This window comes from Pinus tabuliformis, chromosome 8, assembly GCF_031772625.1.
Source record: "Pinus tabuliformis cultivar Carrire ecotype Pingquan chromosome 8, CPIR1, whole genome shotgun sequence".
Taxonomy (NCBI): domain Eukaryota; kingdom Viridiplantae; phylum Streptophyta; class Pinopsida; order Pinales; family Pinaceae; genus Pinus; species Pinus tabuliformis.
The window spans coordinates 876,031,325-876,056,467 of NC_142294.1; the positions used below are offsets into that span (position 1 = coordinate 876,031,325).

At 38.6% G+C, this 25,143-nt stretch overlaps 1 protein-coding gene across 3 annotated transcripts in view; it reads left to right on the forward strand.

Moving 5' to 3' along the window:
• LOC149238350 (alpha 1,4-glycosyltransferase family protein) overlaps nucleotides 1–25,143 on the forward strand; it is a 101,535-nt gene that overhangs the window by 27,294 nt on the left and 49,098 nt on the right. For all 3 annotated transcript variants that reach the window (XM_089372997.1, XM_089372995.1, XM_089372996.1), the window contains exon 2: nucleotides 21,125–21,274. In XM_089372997.1, coding sequence (XP_089229123.1) covers nucleotides 21,125–21,274 — 150 coding nt within the window. The remainder of the gene's footprint in view (nucleotides 1–21,124; nucleotides 21,275–25,143) is intronic.

Sequence of the window (25,143 nt, forward strand, 5' to 3'; positions counted from 1 at the left end):
TACATTATGACAGTTGGGGCAAGTTCAACTGTATGAATGAAGAATGTTGAGAGCTCAATGTCTGGTACCTGGCAACTGTAAAGTCAAGATGAGTCCATCTTGGGATTGAAAGGGTAGTTGTACGAGAAGATAACCTGAAGGTCAAGGAAGATCACTTTCATGATCAGATTGAAGATCGAGAAGGCTCAATGCAATGCCTTCATGATTAAAGAAAAAAAAGTGATGAGAAAGTAAGATGACCTGGATCGTGTCACAAGAATGAAAGTGGAAATGGCTCCATGATACCTCGAAAGAAAACAAGTGATGCAAAAGAAAGAGGGAGCCATGTGGCTATGAAGATCAAGTAGCTGATACTATCATGAAGACAAGCAATGAGGCTTGTGTAGCTGGTTTCCATTATTGGAAGGAAGGAATCTCCTCTGGTTTGAGAGGGAGCATGAGGAGTCTCCGTGAATAAGGAGCAAGGTTCTATTCTCAAGGTTAATGGAGAATAGGGATATCCTCTCTGATTGAGAGGGAGTGATGGTAAACATCACATCTGCATGCTCTTCTTCAGGTGGTGAAGAAAGAATGATAGAGGATTGGATAAGCATCTATGGTTTCCTTGTGGATATAACATCCAAGAAAGGAAAGGGATCGACACTCTTTGAGGATGGGACAAGAATCCAAGAGAAGAATGGTCAAAGATGACTGCTATTTTTTGAGAACTTAGGTATGTAGATCCAAGATAAGAATAGTCCTAAAAGGACATACCTTGTGGACATCCGAATGGTATAGGTACCTTAGAGAGGTAGTATGGTATCACACATAAAGCCTCCCGGCATAATGCTCTTCAATAAAGAAGAGCTTGTCCAGTTAGGCCTCAGGGACAACGCTGGCTATAATGATGATGCTTACAACATGGCTTATCAATCCTACTCTTCTTAAGAACTCTTTAGTTTGAAATATGATGTTGCACTGGTTGTACAATTATGAATACCTCCCTAGTTAAGAGGGAGTGTTGAGAAATGTAACTAGTTTTGGTCTTCATAATTGTTGTACTCATTTCAATATGTATCCTATGTAACAAACAAGAAAAAGAAAAGATAAATTATTATTTTAAAGCATGGGTTTCATGCTCATTATTGATGGTATTTTAGGTAAAAGCACGTTCTTCGTACTTCTAGGGTTTGTTAGGTCTTAGGATTTATTGTCATGAGTCAAAGGAGTCAACATCATGTTTATAAGACCCTTCTAGGCAATTTGTAATTGTAAAAAGAATTATTTTTGAGTCTAGAAAGTCTTGGAATCCCAAGAGTACAAGTCTGCCTTGGGATCCTCATGTCGGCCTAAAGGAGGGAATTCGGCCCCTTGAGAAGGCTCTATATAAAGAGCGGCTTGATTTCATTTGGTGGCACTCTCACACACAAGTTCGATATCACAAGAAATAATTCGATCTATGGCTGGGTAGCTGCGAGAAGGAGAGCAAAGGTCAAGAAGAAGGAAGAAGGACGAAATTTCTTGGTTTTTGGGCTTTATCTCTCTCACACGTGGGAAATTCTAGGGTTTTTGGTTTGTAGAAAGAAACCGAAATTGCAGTAGGATGAAGTGCAAAAACTTGTAGCTGGCAAGAAGGAAACTCTGTCTAGACCTCGCTGACCTTAGGAAGAACTGTCTCGCTCTTGAAAGGTCCTAGAAGGAGGTTGCATTAGGGTTGCTTCAGGGGATGCAAGGCTGAAGTTGCAGGTTGAGTAGTAGTGCTATAGCTGGATGGTCAAAGTTGCAGTGTGTAGCAATTTGGTGCAGATTCAAGAAGGACTCAAGGAAAGGGCTGACTTGGTACTAGGAGAAGGACTTGGTCTAGGGATTGGGTCTTTGTATCTCATTTGAAGTAGATTCTAAGAAGATGAGTTTTCAAGTTTTCCCCATGCAAGTGTTTTTCCCTTGCTGAGAATCTACGTCTGTGTACTCTTTTGTTGTTGTCGTCTCTTGATATTGTTTGATGAAAAGATCTAACTAAAAGAACATAAAGAAGATAACTAAGATTCACAAGCAAGTATCAAGGTCAAAGAAATAAGTTTAATAAGCTACCACTTTACATTTTCTAACATGATGGGCAAAGCATTTGAGGGAGACCCGAGGGCACATTCCATGTGATCACCTTCAGAACCATTGAAAAACACATTAAAAATTATTATTAAAGATAGCTTGTTGATAGGTGAATCTAATGGTTGAATTTAATTGAAATTATATGACCTTTCTTCATATGTGTCCCAATTTGAGTTTTATGAATGGAATTTTACGAATGAGTTGACTTCGGTTGACGTTAATGTTTGCTGTCCCTACGAATTTTCCATTTGTACAAATCCCGAGTGTCTAGACTCTGTACAAATCTTGAGCGGATCACAACGCATTAGATCCAAATCCTATTAGATCCGGGGATCTGTGGATCCAACACCCAGGCCTGATGGATCTGGTAACATAGCCAAATACACATTGTCAAAAAAAATCTAGAACCCCCAAAATGTAAATCCCAAGTAGAAGGTGTTAGTTTGTGCAACTCAAGATGACTACCCACTTTCACCTTAGTACTTCTTCCTTTCGCTTTAGGATGGCTATTCTCCAACTTTGGGGTGGTATCCCTAAGGCAAGTCTATGTCCAATGTTTAGATGTGTTAACAAAGTGTTTAGGGACCATTGTGGTTTGATTTAGAATCTAGTTTTATAGGTGTTTCAATGAAATGTGTATGTTGAGATTTCCAATCGAGTTTAAGTCTAGTGTAGGATAATGAATATGAGGTTCTTAGACTTGTGTCAAATCTAAATTTTAATGATCTTCTGTGAAATTTTCTTTTCATATTTGCAATTAAAAATGAAAATTGAGCTAAATATGGAAGAAATGAAAATGCAAATGCCTAATAATGCAATCTAGAAATTAAATTTGTGTTAAATATGAATGCAAAATGCAGAAATTTAATAGTGAAATTCTAAAGAGAGAATTCCATAATGTTAAACATACAACATGAGCCCGATATGTGATCTAAAAAGTGATATCTAAGGTTCTAATAAAATCTGGAAAAGGGAAATTCTTGAACCATATCAATTGTTGGAAATGCACTTGATGTAAAACAGATTCAAAACAATTTTCAGAATGCATAAGATCAATTCTAACCTAGTTTATGATGAATTCTTGAGATATTAGGTCACTGTGCAATGTTATAAATGCAAATATCTGAATAATTCCTCTAAAGCCCTACTACTGGAAATTAAACAGAATACCCAAATTTAATCACAAATGAAAATTTGCTATCCTAAATTATGAATTAACCAAACAATCTTAATTTTAGTAAATCATTTGCTAGTACTTACTTGAATCTCTTGTGTGAAGGTGTTTTTTTGGTCTGCAGTTGCTCCTGTTCCTGCTACCAAACCGACCATTTCCTCCCAACCTATCTGGGATCAACCTATCCGGTTTATAGATCCATAAGATTTGTCTTCTGGCCCTCGTGCCCAAAACTCCAAGAACAATCAAGCTCAATCTTTCTCTTTGTCTGTGGCTCTATTGGGATTTTCTCCTATCTTTGTAATCCTCCAAAAGAAAACTCTTCTTCCTTCACTTCACTACCCAGGGCAAAATTCCTCCCTCTCAATGTCGTAACCCTTCTCCTTATATGTCCCAAAATCACCGCCTCTTCCATTCCACTGTCTTAGCATTTCTCAATATAGTAAGGTTTCCAGTACTCTCTCTGTCGATACCTGGCACCCAGAAAGGCCTTTTATGAATTCTTGAGGTGTCATGTTTAAGAGCTGACCATCATAATTTTGATTTTAGTTCAAGTGACAACTAACTTAAATAATTTACAAATATGTATTGAATTCAAAAGAATACCTCCAAGCAAAGTCAAGTCTCCTCCTATGATAAGGCACCATCAAGAAGCTCCTTCAAGCATGCAACACCACCTAAAGAACCATCCGAAGTCCACTCTTCAAGTCGGCTTGCAAACAGTTGACTAGTTGGCCTTCTAGTCGGCCTAAATGGAGGGACAATCCTCTATTTATAGAGGTTGTCCACTCCAATACAACGCATTGATTCAGCTCTGAAATCCGCAAAGGAAAGAAGGAGAAGAGGAACGAAGGAAGCCGAAGAAAAAGGGTCTACAAGAGCAACGAAGTAAGAAGGAAGAACAATGAAGGTAGGGGACTGTTTCTAGGGCTAGAAACAGTCACATGTGCGAGGAGAAGGAGGAGAAATCTGCGGATATGACAACTGGGACAAGCAATCAACATTCTTGTGTTGTTTGGGTTTGAAATGAAGGTCTACAAGGCCTCCCTCAAGAGCGAAGAAGAGACCCTCACAAACAAAGGAATAAGGAATAAGGTCGAGGAAGAAGAGGACTGTTTCTAGGGCTAGAAACAGTCACACGTGCGAGGAGAAGAAGGATAAATATGCGGATATGACAACTGGGACAAGCAATCAACATTCTTGTGTTGTTTGGGTTTGAAATTAAGGTCTACAAGGCCTCCCTCTAAGAGCGAAGAAGAGACCCTCACAAACGAAGGAAGAAGGAATAAGGCCGAGGAAGAAGAGGACTGTTTCTAGGGCTAGAAACAATCACACGTGCGGAAAAAGAAGAGGACAAGTCTGCAGTTGGTGAATAGTCCATGTCACATCATTGTTTGGGTGAGAAATCATGCCTACAAGGACTCTCAAGTCTAGTGAAGGTGTCTATCTCTCTAGCGAACGTGGAAAGGAGGTGGAAGGACCTTAGGACGAAGTGCTGGGGGACAAAGTGCCAGAAGCAGGAAGCCTATGTGCCGGGGAACAAAGTGCAAAAAGGAGGAGAGGACTTGACTTGTGCTTGGAGGATATTCTAAGTCAAGGTTCTAGGGTTTGGCATTGACCAATAAAAACTTCAATAGGAGAAATTCACTAAAGGGTTTTCCTCTCAAGAGAAGAGAGGTTTTGGCTGTGGTAGAGAGGCAACATCTTGTGTTTTTGTTTTTATGTTTTGGTAGCAGTTTGATGAAGTACACACATATGCACTAATAATAAGAAGAAGAATAAGCTAGTAAGGAAAAGTAAAAATACTCCACAATTTGTTATCAAAGTAACGAAGAATCACACTACACTACTTTGCCCTAGATTCTTCAACATGGTATCAGAGGTAAGGTGACACATCAAGGAAAGGGCAACTCAAGAACACTCATCAAGGAGAAGCATCTACAAGGTTGAAGCATCAAGCCTAGAAGTCTCAATCACTTCAAGGACAAGAAGGGTATACAATCCATCATTCATCAAGGAGGTCTACAAAGCTAGAAGAAGAGCCTTACATAAAGGCACCTACAAAGAAGAGCAGATTGAAGTAGGACCTACACCAAGGCACAACTCATCAAGCAAATTTCATCATCTAGCAAGTCCACTTGGAGAAGGCAACGTGAAGAACATCAAAATTCAATGAAGACAAGCCATCAAGCCTTCAAGGAGGAAGCAAGTCCATTACATCTCAAAATCTATCAAGTAAGTACATGTCCCCTTTTGAATATACATCAATTTCTTTTTGCAAGGAAAACATTAAATTGGTAGGTACCAATAGCTTTCTTGCATGGAAGAAGAGGACTGATCTACTTCTCAAGGAGAATGAACTCCTAGAACATGTCAAAGGGAATATCACTGTCACTGCTAAGGAAAAAACTGAAGCCTTAGCCAAGTACAATAAGAATGAGACAAGAGCTCAAAGGATTATGATAGAATCAATCAAAGACTCTATCATTCCCTATGTCTCCAAGTTTGAGACATCAAAAGAAATTTATGATAAGCTAGTAGAGCTATTCTCGGGATCTACAACTGGAGAAGTAATATCTCTAAGGAATGACTTGTTCAAGGTGAAGAAAACAAAGGAAGGAATAGCTCCCTACTTCATGAAAATCTATGAAATGAGAGATCAACTTCAAGAGCTTGGGGAAGTCATGTCTGACAGAGAGATGACAACTGTAGTACTCGATGCTCTACCTGAGGAGTGGGGAAACTTCACATCAAGCATATATGCCAAGAAGGAAGCAACCACTTAGTGAAATGTGGTCTCTATGCAAGACAGAGGAAACCAAACTTAAGGCGAAGAAAGATGTGGGATCAAAGGAGCAAGCATTTGCTACCATGGCCAAGAGAAAGGGTAAAATTGGCAAGTTTGGTCCATGAAGAACAAACAACAAAGACATGTCCAAAATCTAATGTTTTGGATGCCAAGAATATGGACACTACAAAAGGAATTTTCCTAAGCTTAAGAAGGACAACAACAACAAAAGAAAGAGGAAAGAAGCTCACATAACTCAAGAAGTGAAAGAAGAAAGAAAGAAGCAAAAGAAGGAAGATCCTCCGGATCTCTACTATGACGAGGTCAAACTCTTTACTTCTAGACTTCTTTCAAAATTTTGAGTAGGATAGGAGCATGTAGGAATAGATTAAAATTGCATGGCTAGAAACATCCTCTAGAATCTAGAAGCATGATGTACATAGAGTTCTAGATACTCATGAAGACGTACCATTTATAATAAGAGCAAAAATGCATGAGTAGAAATATTTTCTAGAATATAGGAGCATGATAGATATAGCTCAAGATATTCATGTAGAAGAAGCATACCTAGTATAGGACCTCATCCACGATGAAAGGAAAATTGATCATGATTAAGAATCTTAGAAGACCTCCATCATAAAAAAGAAAAGAAACATTTGCAAGGCAAGGATCTTTAAGATCCTATGATGGAATCTTCAAAAGAAGGTTCATGGACCAAAGCAGATGTCTCATTGGGAATCCCATTCATGGGATTCAAGAAAAGGATGATATGTAGGCAAGCTAAGATGAAGCAAGAAGGGCCACACCAAGGACAACCAAATGAAGCTAAGATGATCAAAGGAGAATCAAGATGAGGTATGTATACATCAAAGGTTTAGTCATGTTATCATTTGTATATTATTGAGTCATGGGAATAGTTCTATAACATGATCAAGTATGAAAGAATCTCTTTCACCATAGACATGCTCGAAGGCATGCACTACATTGCAATGAAGGTCAACAAAAGAATATGCTCACATAAGGAGCATAAGATTGCTGACTAAGAAGCAAGAAGAAATGCTGACAAGTCCAGAAAGCAAGCAATGAAGGAATTCTCTCACAAGAAGCATTAGATGGTTGACCTATCTATCTGAGAAGAAGCAAATGAAGAAAGAGATCAAGCATGTGAAGAACACCATGATCACCGAGAATCACTATCTGACAAAATGCTTTGAAGATATCTCCCGAAAGAAGGCAGGACAACTCTGACAAAGAAAGAAAGGACCCTTGACACCTATGAAGGCCTTGGAGATATGAAAGATGAAGATAATTGATTCTACTCTACAAAGATGTCGTGATGAATAAGCCATCCAGCAAAAGAAAAAGCAATGTTGAAGCAATATCAGGATGAAGTCATAATGGGCTACTAGGTCAAAGCATGTAAACAAGCAAGTACAACGAAGCATCCATGAGAAGAATATTCTGAAGCATGGACAAGATGACAAAGGAGTAGCCAAGATGACAAGAAAACCTGATGTATGACATGAAAGCCACTTTCCACGAAGGAAGCAATGACATGACAAACCAGGGAGGAAAGTGATCGATGGATGGTGCCCTACCTAGAAGAAGTTCGAACAAAGACTTCATGACATCAAGAAAGGAAGGAGATCAAGCAGCTGAAGGACCCACAAAGAAGTTGGTGATGAATGAAAGAGTCCCTAGTTAAGAGGGAGCTCTGATAGGTCCCTAATCAAGAGGGAGTTTTGGATCACCCCTGTTTACAAAGGAGTGACAATTGTGTTTTCCATCTGTCATCAACTCCACATGACTGCTCGTGCTCCTCTAAGGTATCGTTGTATGAACCCATGGACTTGTCCAACGAAGATTCCTCATCATGACATACATAACGAATATCTCCCTGCTCTACCGTTGTCATCTCCTCAGTGTCACTCACTCATGAGTGGTCAGGTCCCCAAGGTCCTTTGCAGATGAAGCAAAGTCCCTTCCTCCTCATCTCATTCTTGCTGCATGAGCCCCCAAACCTGAGCTGCTCCTCCCTGGTCAACTGTCTTCTGAATAGCCCAATGTTTTGCTCAACCAACCTCTCTGCTAGATCATAAGCAGCAGGTGAAACCAACTGCTCTCTCTTCCAAACAGACAACAATCGGGACTGCAACTCCTGACAAATGGCATCACAACCTCTCATACATGAGGACAAGATGGACTGCATGTGTACTATGACTCTGTCGGGATGATGTTTCCTAATGCGGAAGAAGCATTGGAACATCTGTAGGATCAAATTGTCACACTCCAAATCAAACAGGATCTCATAAGTCCTAGTCATGGCCATGCCTTCTAGAATATCAAGCTTCTTCCCAAAGGTAGAGCCTGCACTGTTGTCCAAGTCTCGGAAAGTTTCTATCATCAGTCTGAAAACTCTCCTCATAACATCATCATTGTAAGGAGCTATAAGGGCGATCAGTCTCATGATGTTACTGAGACAAGATGCAACAGGGAGTCTAACGCCTTCACAAGGTTCCTCCAAGAACTTGTGTTGTATGAGAGCAAACATCTCTGGTTTTAGAGCCCAAATTAATTTCTTCCCTTCTAACTGGCTCACTTTGGTAAGGATGGCATTTAGTTCATCAAGTTTGATGAGAATCTTCCATGTAACCCTCATGTGCTTCAAATCTGATCCAAGTTTAAAGATCTTGTGTCCTATTTCCTGCCGTTTCTGTAAATTTTTTGGCGGTTCTTGCTGGAGAAGGGTGTGGATCTCTTTTGAGAATGGTTTGCTGTTCTGTGTGGGTTTTTGGTCCAGATTGCAGTCCACCAATGTACTGCTGTGTTGATTTAAGAGGTGCTTTAAGTATCCCATCCAATGTTGCTTGGGAGCGGGAGCGGGAGTGAAAACAGAAGCGGGAGTGACCATTTTCAGAAGCTCCCGGTTTGGGAGCGAATCCGGGAGCAATTTTTTAAAAATATATATATTTTTTATATTTTTTAATTTTTGATATAGATATGTCAACAAAAACATGTAGAATGATGAATTAGACATAAAAAACTTAAAAAACCATAGATTGATCATTGAACCATATCACATCAATCATCTAGAAATTATAATCGTCATCAACCATGTCCACAAGTTAGTAAAATACATATTACAACTGCAACATATTGAGTCTCATGAATCATGATTCATCAAATTCAATCTTAAAGTTTTAACTTCAAGCTTTCAAAATTGAAAATTCAATAACATTTATCATCATTGATCACCAAAGTTGTACTTGTAAGCTAAGTTTAACCATTACAAGAAGTAATATCTAAGATATTTCTAAGTCCTAACTTCTAACTGTTAACATGATATGAAATGTTATAAATTTATAAAATGAAACATGAATAATGAAATGAAATGAAACAACTTTAGTCTTTCACGAAGCATCATATTCATAATTCACAATCATTTCCAATGAGTTATAATTGCCAAGGCCCAACTTCAAACTTCAAATTTTCATTGTCACAGTGATATATTGTTTACAAAAAATATCGTTATGATATGAAAGAGTCAAGAGTCAAGAGTCAAGGACTCTAAACTCAATAGTTATGAAAACTAAAGTCTAATAGAAACTAAAAAAGACAAGTAAACTGTAAATCTACATGTGGCCCTTGCCACGAGAGTCTCCAGGAGTATAAGCAGGTCGTGGTGGTCTTCTAGGAGTCTCCCGCACAGACCGACGACCAGAACTAGAACCTCCACGTGAGGGTGTAGATGGAGGTGGCGACAGCAAAGGAACAAGACTTGGACCTCGAGCACTGCTACTGGATGGTGGAGGTGGAGGTGGAGGTGGCATGGCTGCTGCAGCTGCTTCATCTTCATCCCTTACAAGTTCCTCTTCCAGTTCTTCAATATGTACAATGCCATCCTCCAAATTGTCATCCTCTGGGTGATTGTCCCAAATTTTATATGTGGGATCCTCATAAGCCCGATCACGGTAATGACTCAACAACCTCAAGTTGTAGTGCACATAAACCAAGCTTTCTGCTCGGTTTTCATTGAGTTTGTTTCTTTTCACATTATGTATGTAGCTGTAGGTGCTCCAACACCTCTCTGCAGAAGAAGTATTTACAACCTGCGAAAGAACTTTTTTGCCAATTTTGGCAAAAGTCCATGCTCGCCATATGTTTCCCACCATGTGAGAGTATCAAATCTATCTCTGTCGTCCATTGCATGGAAGTTACCATACAAACCAGTGCCACTGAAGTATCTGCCTATTTCAAAGTGCACAACGGCACATTCCTCCCTGTCAGGTACCAACTTTTCTAATGCTTCCAAATATCCTTTAGTTACCTCTGGATCTAAATGGGGTTTGGTCCTAACCCCACCCCCTGCTGCAGGTTGGCCCAACCAAGATGTAGAGTAGTATTTTGGCGTAAGGATATATGCCAAGCAATGTAGTGGAAGATTAAGCCTATTCCACCGTTCACACACACAATCATGAATCAGTTTGTACAAGTTGGGATCTCTATTATGAACAATGTCTTTTATTTCCCCCAACATGGTATCCATTTGCTCATACACCTCGCCAATCACTGGTTTGTCTGTATCTGCAAACCGAATCATGTGATAAATCGGCTTGGTGAAATCCAATCCCTGCCTCACACTTGTCCAAAACTGCCCATCAAGAGCGGCCTCCTCCACCATTTCAAAACCTGCCATGTCAGCTACATTTGTAGCCCTTTCCTTTAATACCTGCCAATGTGGACTTGATACCATGCTAGCTAATGCCTCTCTTACCTTCAAAAGGCGCCTGAAGGTGAGGTAATAGCTACCAAATCTGGTCTTCGCAATCTTCAACAACTCCAATCTCGAGTGACTACGGAAAAGGCCATGGGTATTGCTATGATTTGTAATAAATTTTATCATTTGTTTGCCTTTCTTGTACAAATCACCAATCAATTGGTATTGTTCATTTTTGTTCTTGACAATATCATGCAACAGAAGTTCAATGTGTGAACCAAACATCTAGACCAAAATATGTTGGGGTATTTATCCTCAATAATTGCTCCCGCTGCCTTACAATTAGGAGCATTATCAGTGATGACTTGGATGACATTGTATGGGCCAATATGCTCAATTGTTTCAAGTAATGCTTTTGCAATGTTGATGGCGGTCTTGAACTTGTTTGAGTAATCATGTGCAGCTAGAAAGATGGGACCACTAACAGACACAACAAGAACACTTATCAATGGATTGCCTTTTACATTTGTCCATCCATCAGATACAATGGACACCCCATGGTCAGTCCAAGAACTTGTCATTCTATTCAAAGAATGTGATATTTTTGCTTTTTCATGATCAAGGCCAACGGTTCTTGCCTTGTCATACCCAGGGCTCTTGTATCCTTTAGGGGCATCATTTATGGCAGAAACCATTTTGTGCCAATAAGGTGAGCGAAGAACATTGAATGGTATCCCACATGCATAGAGAAACCTGTAAACCTTTGAATCCACATCATTCCTACACCCCTCATCAAGGAAATCTGATATGGTTCTACGCCTTAAAGATGATGACCCTGTGCCTCCATATCCACTGCCTTGGGAGGATGTTGAAGGAGTTCTTTGTGATTGTGAGCTTGGTTCAAAGAAACCCCTTGATTTTTTTGATCTGTATTGGGCTTCCTCCTCTTCCCTTATGTATTTGGCTCTATCCGCTGCTGACACCGCTGTACAAGTTTTGATCCCTATTTGTTTGTCTCCATCCCATGGCCTTTTCTCGCAGAGGTGTCTTCTAGCACGGGTGTATGAACCTGTGTAATTAGTGTTGCAATGGGGGCAATGAAATTTAGTGGTTCCACCGCCTCTCCCTGTTTCAGCCCTGTTAACATATTTCCACGATGGAGTTTGGTCTTGTTTAGTTTTTTGAGGGTCATGTTCACCCTCTTCCAACTCCTCCTCACCGGGGTTTTCACCAATTTGACTTTCTCCAGCTTCTTCATCCCCCTCTTCAGTTTGGCCCCTCCGTTTCCTACTCTCCAGCACCATAATAACCATAAAAGGGACCAGGAAGAGGAAAATGCCAAGAAATATAGCCAAGTCCATGGTGTTTGATGTTTGTAGGGTTTTGATTCTTGAATCTACAAATTAATTCAATTTATTGGGATTAATTAATTTAATTTATTAATTTAATTTAAATTTATGATTTTTAAACTAAATAAACTAAATTAAATTAACTAAATTACTACCTAACTAACTAAACTAACTAAATTACTAAGTTACTTACCTCTGCAGGCTTGCTCCTCGCTCCTCGGCACTTGCTCCTCGCTCCTCAGCACTTGCTCCTCACTCCTTTGCTGTTGCTCTTGCTCCAAACTCTTGCTCAATGAAGTGACAATGAAATTTTTTTAGGCCCATTGGGCTTTTAAAACCATATTTTTTTTTTTTAAATTCGATTTTTTTTGGCGTCCGCGGAAATTTTTTCCGCCGGATCGCTCCCGGCGCCCGTCGAAACGCTCCCGGGCGTTAAAAATCGCTCCGGGAGCGACGGAGCGATCGCTCCCTGCAACGCTCCCGAAAAAGGCAGGGAGCGCAAATTTTTTTTTGGGAGTGCGCTCCCAAGCCGCTCCCGCCCGGAGCGTGATTTGGGAGCGGGTTCAAGGAGGGGGGGGGGGGGGGGGCGCTCCCCCGCAACTATGATCCCATCATTCCAGAGCAGCAAGACATCAACATACAATCAATTTGATCTCAGCTATGGTTCTGGTCATCAATTTACATGGCATTAAGACATACACATAAAATCCTCATTCTCTGACAGCAATACCGACCTTTACTATGGGTACATACGGTGTTATACTTTAGATTTACTAATGAAGGCGCTATTAGATATTGAGAATCTGGAAAGTATGGCCTAAAAAGTGTTCAGCCCTTCCTCAACATAAGAAAACTTCTGCAAGGAGAATACACCTTCCAGAATTGTGTAGTCGTTTTAACAGGGACTCAGCTCTATAATTATGCAGCCGCGAAATTGCCACTGTATCCTTAGGATAACTTAGGTGACTTTCTTAAGAACCCAATTCTCATAGACAGAGAAATTCTGGTTGTAAAACTCAGATTTAGAATCTCTCCCAAAATGACTCAAATTCCGAGTTTTCAGTGACTGTTTCAGCTAGGCATTTAGTCAAACATTTCACAGGCATATTGCTGTAGGTGAAGTTCTCTTATTTCAGTTTACTTTTGTCTTGAAAATTCAAATGTACATGCTCATATGTCTCACAATCAGAGATATGTCATGCATTAAACTCAATCCCCACCAGTGTTATTTAAAACAAAAGAATTATAATGAAATCTGCCATTCTCCATGAACATATACATTCACATTGAAACACATTTGTTATGAGACTGTAATAGAGAACTGGTATAAAAGTTGAGAAACAGAGAACCTAGTTATAAGGTGGAAACAGCATCCCTTTCAGCGTGCTATAACCCAAAAAATTGCAGAATTCGTGGCATTTGAATCTTGGCATATAAGGCTCTTCCCATTAGTCTTACGCACAGCCAATGAAAGGGGTGGCCTAGCTCTGTTCAGCAAGAAAGAAATGACTCCTAAATGTCTTCCAGCAAGTTTACTCATGCAGAAAATGATACCACCAGCACCCACGTCCAACAAAAAAGTGATTCCGTCACTGATTACAAACACAGGCAGCTACGATCTCTGAGATTAGATAGTATTTTGTCTTTTGGTATAAAATATGGATAACAACCCTCAACCTTCTGCTCAGAAATTAAAATAGACCGTGACGCTTGCACAATTCGAGGACCCCATAATGTTTGTGGATTTGACCCCTTCTCAAGTCTGGGATATCCCACCAAAACGCTGCCTTCAACTGGTTAGAGGGTACTGTACTTCATGAGCTCGATTTCAGCAAGGTGATACACTGTCTCAATGGGCAGAACTTGAACAGGAGGTGTTTGAGACAAGCTCGACTTCCTCAAATAGGCTGCTACAGGTATACTTGGAATGTAACAACCAGTGTCTACTCGGCTCCCTCCAAAGATATTCATGTAGACTCCCTTAACAAATAGTGATACTTCGAGCCTTCCTCTGAAATGGCAAGTCTGCTACAGAAAATAAAAATAATGCAGTCACTTATATAATGATTCTGGAACCAATTATAAGTGCCACCCGTATTCGACCTGGAGCAAGAAAGAAATGACTCCTAAATGTCTTCCAGCAAGTTTACTCATGCAGAAAATGATACCACCAGCACCCACGTCCAACAAAAAAGTGATTCCGTCACTGATTACAAACACAGGCAGCTACGATCTCTGAGATTAGATAGTATTTTGTCTTTTGGTATAAAATATGGATAACAACCCTCAACCTTCTGCTCAGAAATTAAAATAGACCGTGACGCTTGCACAATTCGAGGACCCCATAATGTTTGTGGATTTGACCCCTTCTCAAGTCTGGGATATCCCACCAAAACGCTGCCTTCAACTGGTTAGAGGGTACTGTACTTCATGAGCTCGATTTCAGCAAGGTGATACACTGTCTCAATGGGCAGAACTTGAACAGGAGGTGTTTGAGACAAGCTCGACTTCCTCAAATAGGCTGCTACAGGTATACTTGGAATGTAACAACCAGTGTCTACTCGGCTCCCTCCAAAGATATTCATGTAGACTCCCTTAACAAATAGTGATACTTCGAGCCTTCCTCTGAAATGGCAAGTCTGCTACAGAAAATAAAAATAATGCAGTCACTTATATAATGATTCTGGAACCAATTATAAGTGCCACCCGTATTCGACCTCTGACCCAGAGTGTATATGCTCAGCCAGTCACACGAAAATCGCAAACCTGTTATGAACTAGGAAACTCGGCCTCTAATCAGCTAATGGAATTCGACCCACAAAACCTGGGAAAGATAGCAGAACAAAGGGTAATCAGCTCCACGATAAGTGACAATTTTTGTCCTCGAGGAATTTCGAACAGCTAATTAATTGGCTCAGCAAAAACTGAATTGGCTCAGCAAATTCACATTCTTTGTCTCATAACCTTGAGTGGACAGAGACCTCTGCAAACACTGTGTTGCATCAACTCGCAGCCTTCACGCTAATGGGGGTTCGGTCCCTTTGCAAATGAATAGTCAGCCATTCAAGTCGAAGAATTTTAGTCGGTTCCTTTAGTTGTGGATTTTCAAAAAAAAATTAACTCTCGGTGTTCAATTTCACCCCATGGTGCTTAACTATAATAATTTTGCCCTCTTTAAAAAAAGATAGTCGGCCCCTTCCAATATAATACTTAACGGCCCTACTTTCAATTTACGGCTCCACCTTCAATTTAATCAGCCGCAGATTTTTGGATTTAAAAGAAAAAATGTAATTCGTGCCCTCTCTGAAACATTAAAAATTTTGCCAAAAGTATTGGCCTCCTCATACGAAATCCGATCTTTGCCCCATTTTTGATGGTACCTTCCCACCTTCAATAATAGAAATGACACCGTGTCAATAATAGGAACCCTGAAAATGAAACTGCAGCTTCACGATGAGATTTTTATCTCCCTTTTTAATAATAAAGTTTGACTCAAATAATCATTTTGTGAAACCAAAATAGCTGCAATTGAATACTGAAAACCTGCAGGCTGAGCCAAGTTCAAGGTTCTGATACCACTGTAGTGTCCCAAATCAGAAATTTTTGGAACAAACGCTTCATATAAAACTAACATGCATTTTCCAGAGGATTGCCATGTAAAACCAGAACCATAAATCTATAAATTGCACGAAATTTCATTAAAAGATCACAATCCGAGGAACAATGACAAATGCAGCAACCAAAATCCAGCTTTACTATATATAGATAAATGCCATTACAATAGCTAGGAATGATCCTCTGGTCTCCAAACTGAAATAGAAAAACAATCACTACACCTGTGGATTTTGAATGAATCCACCAATGGGAGATGGGTGCTAGCCCAATCTCTCTATATCACCCGAGGGTTTTCGTCCTGGGGCTACCAAGGGAGTAGGGAACGAGGTCCTCAACCTCTCATACAAGAAACAATATAAAAAACAAGATGTCCTCCAATGGTTTCCTCCTCTTTTATAAATTTGATGGACTCCTTTAGAACCTTCTATTTTATTATTATTTTAATCATGGAGCACTTTTCCCTTTTTTATTTCAATTAAAATATTCTTTTAATGCGGGAAAAGTGTAAATTGGCCACCATGTCTCCTCAGGCCATTGAAACTCATATCTAACCATCCCATCCTGTAGATCTTCCCGTTCCAGTTCCAACGAGCTATTACACTGAGGTGTTCCACCAATTAATCTCCTCGGAATGCCACCTCGAGCATAATTAATTAAGTTATGCCCAATAATAATGTTGATTTCTGAAAGTTGTCAGAATGCGATGGAACGAAAGGCAAACTGTGCGGATGGTGGAATATGCCAAGCGAATGCCATCAAATCCCATAAAAACTCCGCAAAACTCCATCGGAACCCCTGATGACATAAACCTGCTCCACTGACCTGGCCATCTCCTGCCCTGGAAATCCACCCCGGCTGCACTATGAAGAAGGATAAAAATGGGGACATGACACACTGCAAAGAGAAGTCACAAATTAACTGTCTGTCTAAGGCATAAAAGCTGACTGTTGCACAGCTTGCTTCAAATAAGCACAAATTCTATATATAAAGAACAAGCAGCCAAATGCCGAGTGACCGAGTGCACAATGTTCTATTTAGGAAGCATCATGTTATAAATAGAAACAGAGGATAACATTCCATTGACTAGGTTTGACTGTTCCACAGTTGCAGTGTGTAGAAAAACAATTTATGAAAGCCATACAGGTAGGTCCTAATTTTCCAGAAAGGAGTTTAAAGCGACATGAATCTCGGTTGTGTGGTGCTACAGCAACATAAAAAAATTGCCTGCGGAAAGAATATCTAAGGGTTGACTGTCAGAAAAAAAATCACAAAATAGTCTCCTGCTTGTTGATCTTTTTGCAAGAACAATGGCCACTTTCATAAATAGAGTCACTATTTGAGTTGTGCTGTCACTTGCCCTTGTGGGTTATTGTGCGTCTGTGGCTAAGAAGTTGAACGTGGGAAGTTGGGTCAACCAAAATTTCCATGGTCGCATAAACCAATTTAACTTAAAATCACAGTCATAATTTCCTTTCTATTCTTTGGTGGTCAAATCTCTCCACTCAAATGTCATGTTGCGCTAAACACATATATCACATAAGGCTATTTAATTTAATTTTAAAGTAGCTAATAAAAGTTCATCTAACTTGGCTGGCAATGCTCAAAGTCGCCTCAGGCTATTTCAAATACTCTATGATATACACAGAAAACTTGTTATATAAGTTATACCCTATTGAGAGACACATAAGGTTCAATGCCTTGTACATTAAAAAAATTCAAGTGGAAGGAGATATTATAATAAAAATTTGGAAGTCTATCAAGTGTTATTATGTATTTAAAAAATAAATTCCGAGTCCGAAGTGGAATTATAAACTGAGGATCTAAGTCAAGGTGCTTTTTATCTCAAGGGAAAGTAAGGGTATTTTTAAAGGGCCCACAGGATATCATTATATGAGCGGAAACAAATGGATTTCCGTGAAAGTAAGAAAGATTTTAGAATTTATTTTAGAAAAAAAATTCCAAGTGCCAAGTGGAATTATAAACCAACGATCCAACTTCCAAGTTAAGGTACCTTTATCTCAAGGGAAAGTAAGGGTATCATTAAAAGGCCCAAAGGATACCATTATATAAGCAGAAGCAAATGGATTTCGGTGAAAGTAAGAATTTTTTCTAATATAATGGTCATATAAAGGTCACCTTTCCTTTATTAGAACTAAGAGGGACCATTCAATGGAAGGAAGTTGTTATTAGAAACTCGAGTGAGATCCACAATCGCATCAATATTAAATTGGGAAATCTACTACAAATTCTTGAGACAAACATCAATGAATGCCGAACTCTTGGTGGGAACTAGATGTAACCAACAAATTACAATTGATTATTGGCCATTATGCTTTGGAACATCATACATAGTCTCAAATATATGGTGTGATTTGGACACAATTTTAGCTGCTTCATGGATGGAAACATTAGATCCCTTCACCTTAAATCTGAATAAGAAATATTTAACATTTTTCCATATCAAAAGAACATAACTTGGCATGACATTCCAATGAAGTCCCGTGTAGAAGCAGTCTCAACAGTTGACTTGGTTGATGTGTTAGAGGTCAGCATTCAAGGTGATGGAAGGTGCAAAGGATGAAAGTTGAAAGAAATAACTTAGAAAGATAATTACAAGACTTTAAATAAAGAGTCAACTTTAGATGGAGCAATCCCTTGACTTAAATCAAAGAAAGATAAGGGAATCATTCGTTTAAAAATTCGAAATGGCTTCACTCACAAAATTTAAAAAATTGCAAAGATGGAAAAAGATTAAAGTGGAAGTACAACTTGTCAACAAAGAAACATTGATGGATCCAATTGAATTAGGAATATTTTCAGAAGCTGAAGTACAAACTATGGATACAGAAGCATGAACAAATTCAACCAGAGTTAAAAGATCAAGTGTCATTACTAATGAAATACCAATGATTGACAGAAGCACACATCTGTGATGAGCATATAAAACCTAAAGCTAATGAGGATAATATTAACCCAGAGATCAATACAAATTGAAGTACAAGGACAATTTATCGACATCCTAATCTCAATTATTGTCACATTAAATGACCAATTTATCAACACCATTCTGAACAAGCACAGTATGCTGTGAAGAATCTCAATTTCAATGCAACCTGGTCTCTTATTCAAAGCCATCCTTGGAATCACAATCCAACAAATTATGTCCAAGACTTTTGTCAACAAACAGTCCTAGGGAATATCGACCTAGGATGGATTGATTAATCTACAATGTGACAAAATTGTTGAAAACTTCAAACATCTTTAGGTTGGGTTTCTTCAACTACTTCTAGTATGAAGCATCTCGACAAGGGTGACATTTATTGAACATAAATTACATTGTCAATTATAATAGTTACTATGACCTATGGTTGCCTCCCTAAGCATTGACATGTCTTGTGCACTATATAAGGAGTTTTCTTGATTACCTTCTAGTCATTGTTGTATCGATCATTCTTATTAAATATTTTTTCTGTCCTTTGGACAGTATATTTATGGACTCTTGTCCCTTATGGGATGGCTCAGTTAATGAACCCTCTGGTTTATTACAGTTTAATGGAAACTAACTTTGAAAAGTTTACAGGAAATGGACTTATTGAAAAGTACATGAATCACATAGTAAAGTTGAAAAAGCTTTGGATAAAATTTAGCTTAAACAGGATAAATTATTGGATATCTTATAACAGTTTAGAACTTCATTTGTATTGATGAATATTTCAAATCAGTTTCTTAAGTGTCTGTTTAGAAAATATTTTGTTCACCTACCAAGTCCAGGTTAAAGCCCCACAATCCTTTTGATTCAGTCTTATAAGAATTGCATTTTTGGCCTCTTAGCTTGATTCTGTTGAATTTGTACAACCTTTTTCTAAGCATTCATATTTTTCATGTGTGTGAAGTCCAATATTGTGCTTGTTTTCCTATGGAATACTCGATGCTCATCGAGAGATATCTTACTATGCAAATGCATAACTGCATAATTTTAAGGTGCTTGTGATATCAGCAGAACAGGGACATTCTGAAGGGACTAGGACTATGCATTTAAGAAAGTGTGGGATGGTGGGGAACCTTTATTACCATCAAAATATAAGTTGTAGAAAACATTTAGTGTAATTCTACACAAATTAAAAATTATCAACATTTTCCATAGGAGTCAGGATGGTTCGAAGATCAACACTATTTGGATAACCCCTTGTTCTTCAAACTCAGGAGTTCTTGGGTGGCAGGTTCTTCTGAAGGGGTTGGAAAACAAACACATGCTTGCCAGGACTGGCGTTTTAGATGTTTGTGTGTGGAAATTGGTTTTTCTCTGGTGAAGCTCAGGGCTCAACCATAGCTCCATTCTCAGTAGGCGTCTGTGTTTTCACAACAGCTTGGGAGGTATGCACTGGTCACTTATTAATTTTCGATCATCTTAATCTATCTGCTTATGATTTTTCTCATAGCAGTCCTGGTGACTGGGTAAAGAGTAAGGACACTAAGCATATTTGTTTTGGGAATGGCACTGCGAGGAAACTTTAGAAGCAGATTTGTAAGAGGTTCCATGCTCTTTTTAAGAGGCCCATCTAGTGGAGAGATGCCATGTTTGTTGATCTAGATTTCTTTAAGCAAAAAACTTGGTAGTTCTGGTTTGTGCTTCATCTTACTTCTACCTTTTTCCTTGCTTTGCACTGTAGGTAGTTCTGAAGAATCTAATTGTTCTCCTTTAAAATGGTTTGGCATCAGTTTTTTGATGACCTATCAATTCAGTTTATTGTGAAGTCCTTTCTTCTACAGAAGTATATTGTAGCTAGAGGTATTGGAGCATGGCCAACAATGCTTGCCCTTCTAGCCTGGGTTAGAAGAAGTGCAGTAATGCAAAGCTCACTTTACAATATACTATTTTGCTACCCTTGTATGTAAAACACACTGTTGTTGTGAAAAGAAAATCTTTTACATATTTTATAGAGGTAATTGGTGATATTTTTCAACAAAATAATCATGTAGGTGCATGTAAATTTTCATGTTCAACTGCTTATTCCTTTTGGGAAATGTTGGACAAAATGTCTGTATCATGAATATTAGCCACTAAAATTGCCCCTGTTCTAAACACTAATTCACAGATGAATAATAGCTGGATGGATAGTTGAAACAAATTTGTCATGAAGCTAGTTTGGCTTCTCCTATTTTATTTATTTTTTCATATGATTAATTGAGTTTAATACCTCAAATTTAATACTTGATCCCTATAATGTGAAACCCTTTCTATTTGAGACAGTTAATTAGAAGTAGTTGTATCCATCTTTTCCAATGAACACAATAATTTGGTCCAGTTTAATTACATTTGCGTGCTTTCTGCTAGGAGCTGACTTAAGGGAGATTATTGATTCCTCACATGAAATTTATCTTGGACATTTCAGCTACAGAGTTGCAGTTGTCATGCCAAACCTGGATGAGCTTTTGATCGACACTCCAACACACATATTTGCTTCTGTTTGGCTTGATTGGAGGAAAGTTGATCTTTATTATATTCATTACACTGAACTTTTGCGGCTTGCAGCACTTTACAAGTAAGTTTTCCTTCATAACTTAGATTTAAAGCTTCCATTTTTTGTAATTACAGTATTGAAGTAGATACACCATAGACCAAGATTATTAAGTGAGTAGTCTTTTGACGAGGGAAGATATCAAATGCATATAAAGTGATAAAAGCTTGAACTGATAAACTGCAAGTGAAAACTATGTGTATGTTTAAGGTATGCTATTAGGTGTTTGGGCATGCAAGTTTGTTAATAATTTTATATTAAACCCATGGGAGTGGTGGCAAGTGGCAAGGTGATCGGGCTTGCATTAATATGGAGACCTGGTTTTAAAACCTCCAAAGTGGATGTGGATGAGGCTATGTTCAAGTCTTGTGTGACTTTGACAGCATAGATATTCCCCTCATAGCATGGCAGCTTAGCCAAATAGATTCTATACAATCTCTCTCTCTCTCTATATATGTGTGTGTGTGTGGCAACTGCTGTTATCACATTAAAATTATTGTCGTTGTGATTTCATTGAGATGAATTTCTATTGCTAAGTCCTTCCATTTGATTAGTTGCCCTGTCAATATTCACTTAATTTTTTTATTATGAAGAAAAAGTCGTGCCCATAAACCACTGTGTAGTTGTCATGGCTGCTAACATATTGAATTCCTGGTGAAGACTATGCCTATAACCTGTAGTCCATATTTACAATTTGGTCAGTATCCTTCTAGAATTGAATGTTTTGTTAAATGTACAAAATTTGAAAATACCCATGATGTATGATTTATTTTTATTTTTATTTCGAATTTGATCAATGTGCTAGTAGGCTTACCGTTTTAAAATGTCGTGTTACTCCTAGAAAGCATCCATGGTGGAGGATTCTTTGTAATGTTCTACTACAAATACGTTGTAAGGTTGACCGTTGTATCCTCCTTATATAGAGTATATTTATTTTGATCGTTATTTTGTTAAGGCACTGCATTAAAACTTCCTAATTTTTCGATATATTTTCTGACAGTTGCTTGTAAGTTTGCATCCCATAAACTGTAAGGATGAGTTATCCTTTGATATATATAACCTCCAAGGTTAATACTGGGAACAGTGTTTACTTTAATCGTGAGAATGTTAATTATATCACTTCTTGGAGGACTTTCTATATATTTTATATCTATGCTACCACAGATCTTTATACCTTTTCTCTCAAATTTCTTAGCTTTAAAAACGTACTTTTTGTCTCTTATTTTTGATAGTATTGAGAGAATATTCCCACTTTTCACTTAGAGAACTTCTTTCCCATAAATTTGTACTAGGGGAACTCTAAAAGAAAATTTTGTTTTTGGCTTTCGATGCTGTCAATGTTATTTCTTGGTGGCTGATACTCTATATATAGTGATTGAGGTTCCATATTTTAAATGTTTATTTTATTTCGTGTTGTCTGGGAACTGTTCATGTGTTACAAGGGAACATCTCTATTACATATCTAGGCCTCCACTACAAGGCAATGATTACTTTCATCATTTGCAACAGTAACTGGTGCCCAAGCTTTGCGCTTTACTACTCTTGTTGGTTCTCGAGCAAGGCTTAGTTGAAGAGATTAGAGCAGATTCTCAAATTCTTTCTTTGGTCCAAGAATGGTGGTGCACAAGGACTTCCTATGGTTCATTGGGATGTGCATACTATGTCAAAAGACAGAGGTGGTCTTGGACTTATTGATGTGGTAACACAGGGTCATATCTTGGCCATGAAAGGGATAGTTTAGTGCCTTGAGGGATCTGCCCCTTTGTGTATTCTCTTGCGTCCTTAGTTTCAGTTTGCTTAGCATCTAGTTTTGTTCTGAGGCCCCTTTGGGCTGTGTGATATAATTTTTTTCCCCAAGCTCTTTAAGGTGTCTGGTTTAGTGATCTGTGGGATTATTTGGGAGGCTTGGAGGTTGATTGCTTCTTTGGTCAGATGGAACTTCTCTAGGTGTTATGCAGGATGGGATTTTTTGTGGCAGTCTATTTGGAGTCGGTGAATCAAGGCTAGTCTATCTTAGATTGTCACGGATTTAAGGTCATAGGCTAGGCAAGAAGGGGGTCTTCTTTTGGAAAGATCTTTGGGACTTTTCTTCTAGGGATTGGAAGGATTGGAGAGAGCTAGCCCACTAGAAGGCTTTTCTTTTCTCTATAAACCAACAATCAGAGATATTATGGGTTTGGTACACATTGAATATTGACATGTAGGGCCCCTTTTGGAGAGATTGGGGACGGAGGTTTGGAAAACTACTTTGGCAATATGATTCAAAGAAGTTTTACTCTCTTCTTCATGAGAAACACCGACTATTTGTTGTCGTGAATGCTAGATGGATGTCGTTTGATCTTCAAGCTACAAATGATCTGCCAGTTGCATAGTGTTTGGTCACTCTAGTTGAGATGCAAGCTCTAGGTCTTTTGTTGGTTACTTTGTTTATGAGGGGCTTCCTTCCAAAGGTTGTCTTGCCAAAAGTAGGATGATAGATGGCTTCTGCCCTTGTTGCAATCGCTCAAAAGCCTTGAAACATATTTTATGTGACTATAGTTTTGCTAGATCATCCTAGTGGTTGTTGTAGGACCAACATTCCATGTTGCTTAAAGGGCAACTTCATTGGCTTGCAACTCTTCTTGTCTACTTAAAGTCTCTTGGTATTGTCCCACTTCTTGGCCATTTGGCATGGTCTTTGAGTTACGACTTTATTTACAATCTAGAAACTAAGATGCAAATATGTCTTCTTCGATGAGGTTAGTTCAGTCCAATTGTTTTCTAACCCTTGGTGAAAAGAGTTATGTGTGCAATTGATTAAGGATGCCAAAAAATTCAATGCACTAGCTAACTTTGAGTTTATTGCTACCCTAGCTGCTCTTAACAAGAGGATATGGGAATCCATTGTATATACCCTTATGCATTTGGTTTGACTTTTTTCAGCTATCTTGTAAAGTTTTCCATTGTAATATATGATGTATTTTGCACACACAAAAAAAAAACTAGTGTTACCGAAATAAATTTTTGAAATGGAGGGCATGAGAAGTAGAAACGCTGAGGTCAATCCTTGAATCATAGTAGATGGTCGATGCCTTGGATTATAATAGATAACCAAATGATAATAAATAGATGGTGAATGACTTCCTTGCATCTACAATTTTCTAACCTAGGCTATTCTTGTGGGCATGACTTTGTGGTCTCTCACCCACCTAGGTTTAGGTTGCCCCTACTTGCGACTATTGCTTACAATTTCAGGTTGTAGCTTCAAACTATCCTTCTATTTATAGGTTCACGTGGTCTCTCTTTCTTAGGTTAATGTTGCTTTAGCCACAGTTGATTGTTAGTGTTGTTGCTTTCAAGCTTGCACTATTCTTTTGTTCGTTTTGCTTCAGTGCTCTTGTAGCAATGACTTTGTGGTCTTTCTCCCTAGGGTTTAGTTGTTGGTGTGGGTGGCTTGTTGTTGGTATTTGCAATCAGTGGTTGTAGGCTTTGTGACACATAGTGGGGTTGAAATTTTGCTGAGTCACAATTTTGTTCTACCTACCTAGTTTGTTGCGATTGTTCTTGCTTAGTTGCATTACGAGCCTATGTGTGTTGAGCTTGTGGTGTAGGAAACTTGGAGTTATGGCTTCCTTGGATGAGGTAATTGATGATATTATGTCTTTTGATGGCAATGCCTTGATTGCTAAGGTTGGAGTGGTTAAAGAGGGGTTTAATGAACTTTCAATAGAGGATCTCTAGTTTATCACAAATAATCCTCTATCGAATCCTGATATGGGAGATGTTGCAATGAAAGTGTTTCATGTCACATGGATTCAAGGGTGCTTTGAGCAAGAATTTAGAGGTTTAGAGTTATGGTGGCAACAATAAGAGGAAGTGACATGTCAAAAAACTCTTCTATTTCAAAAAGTTGA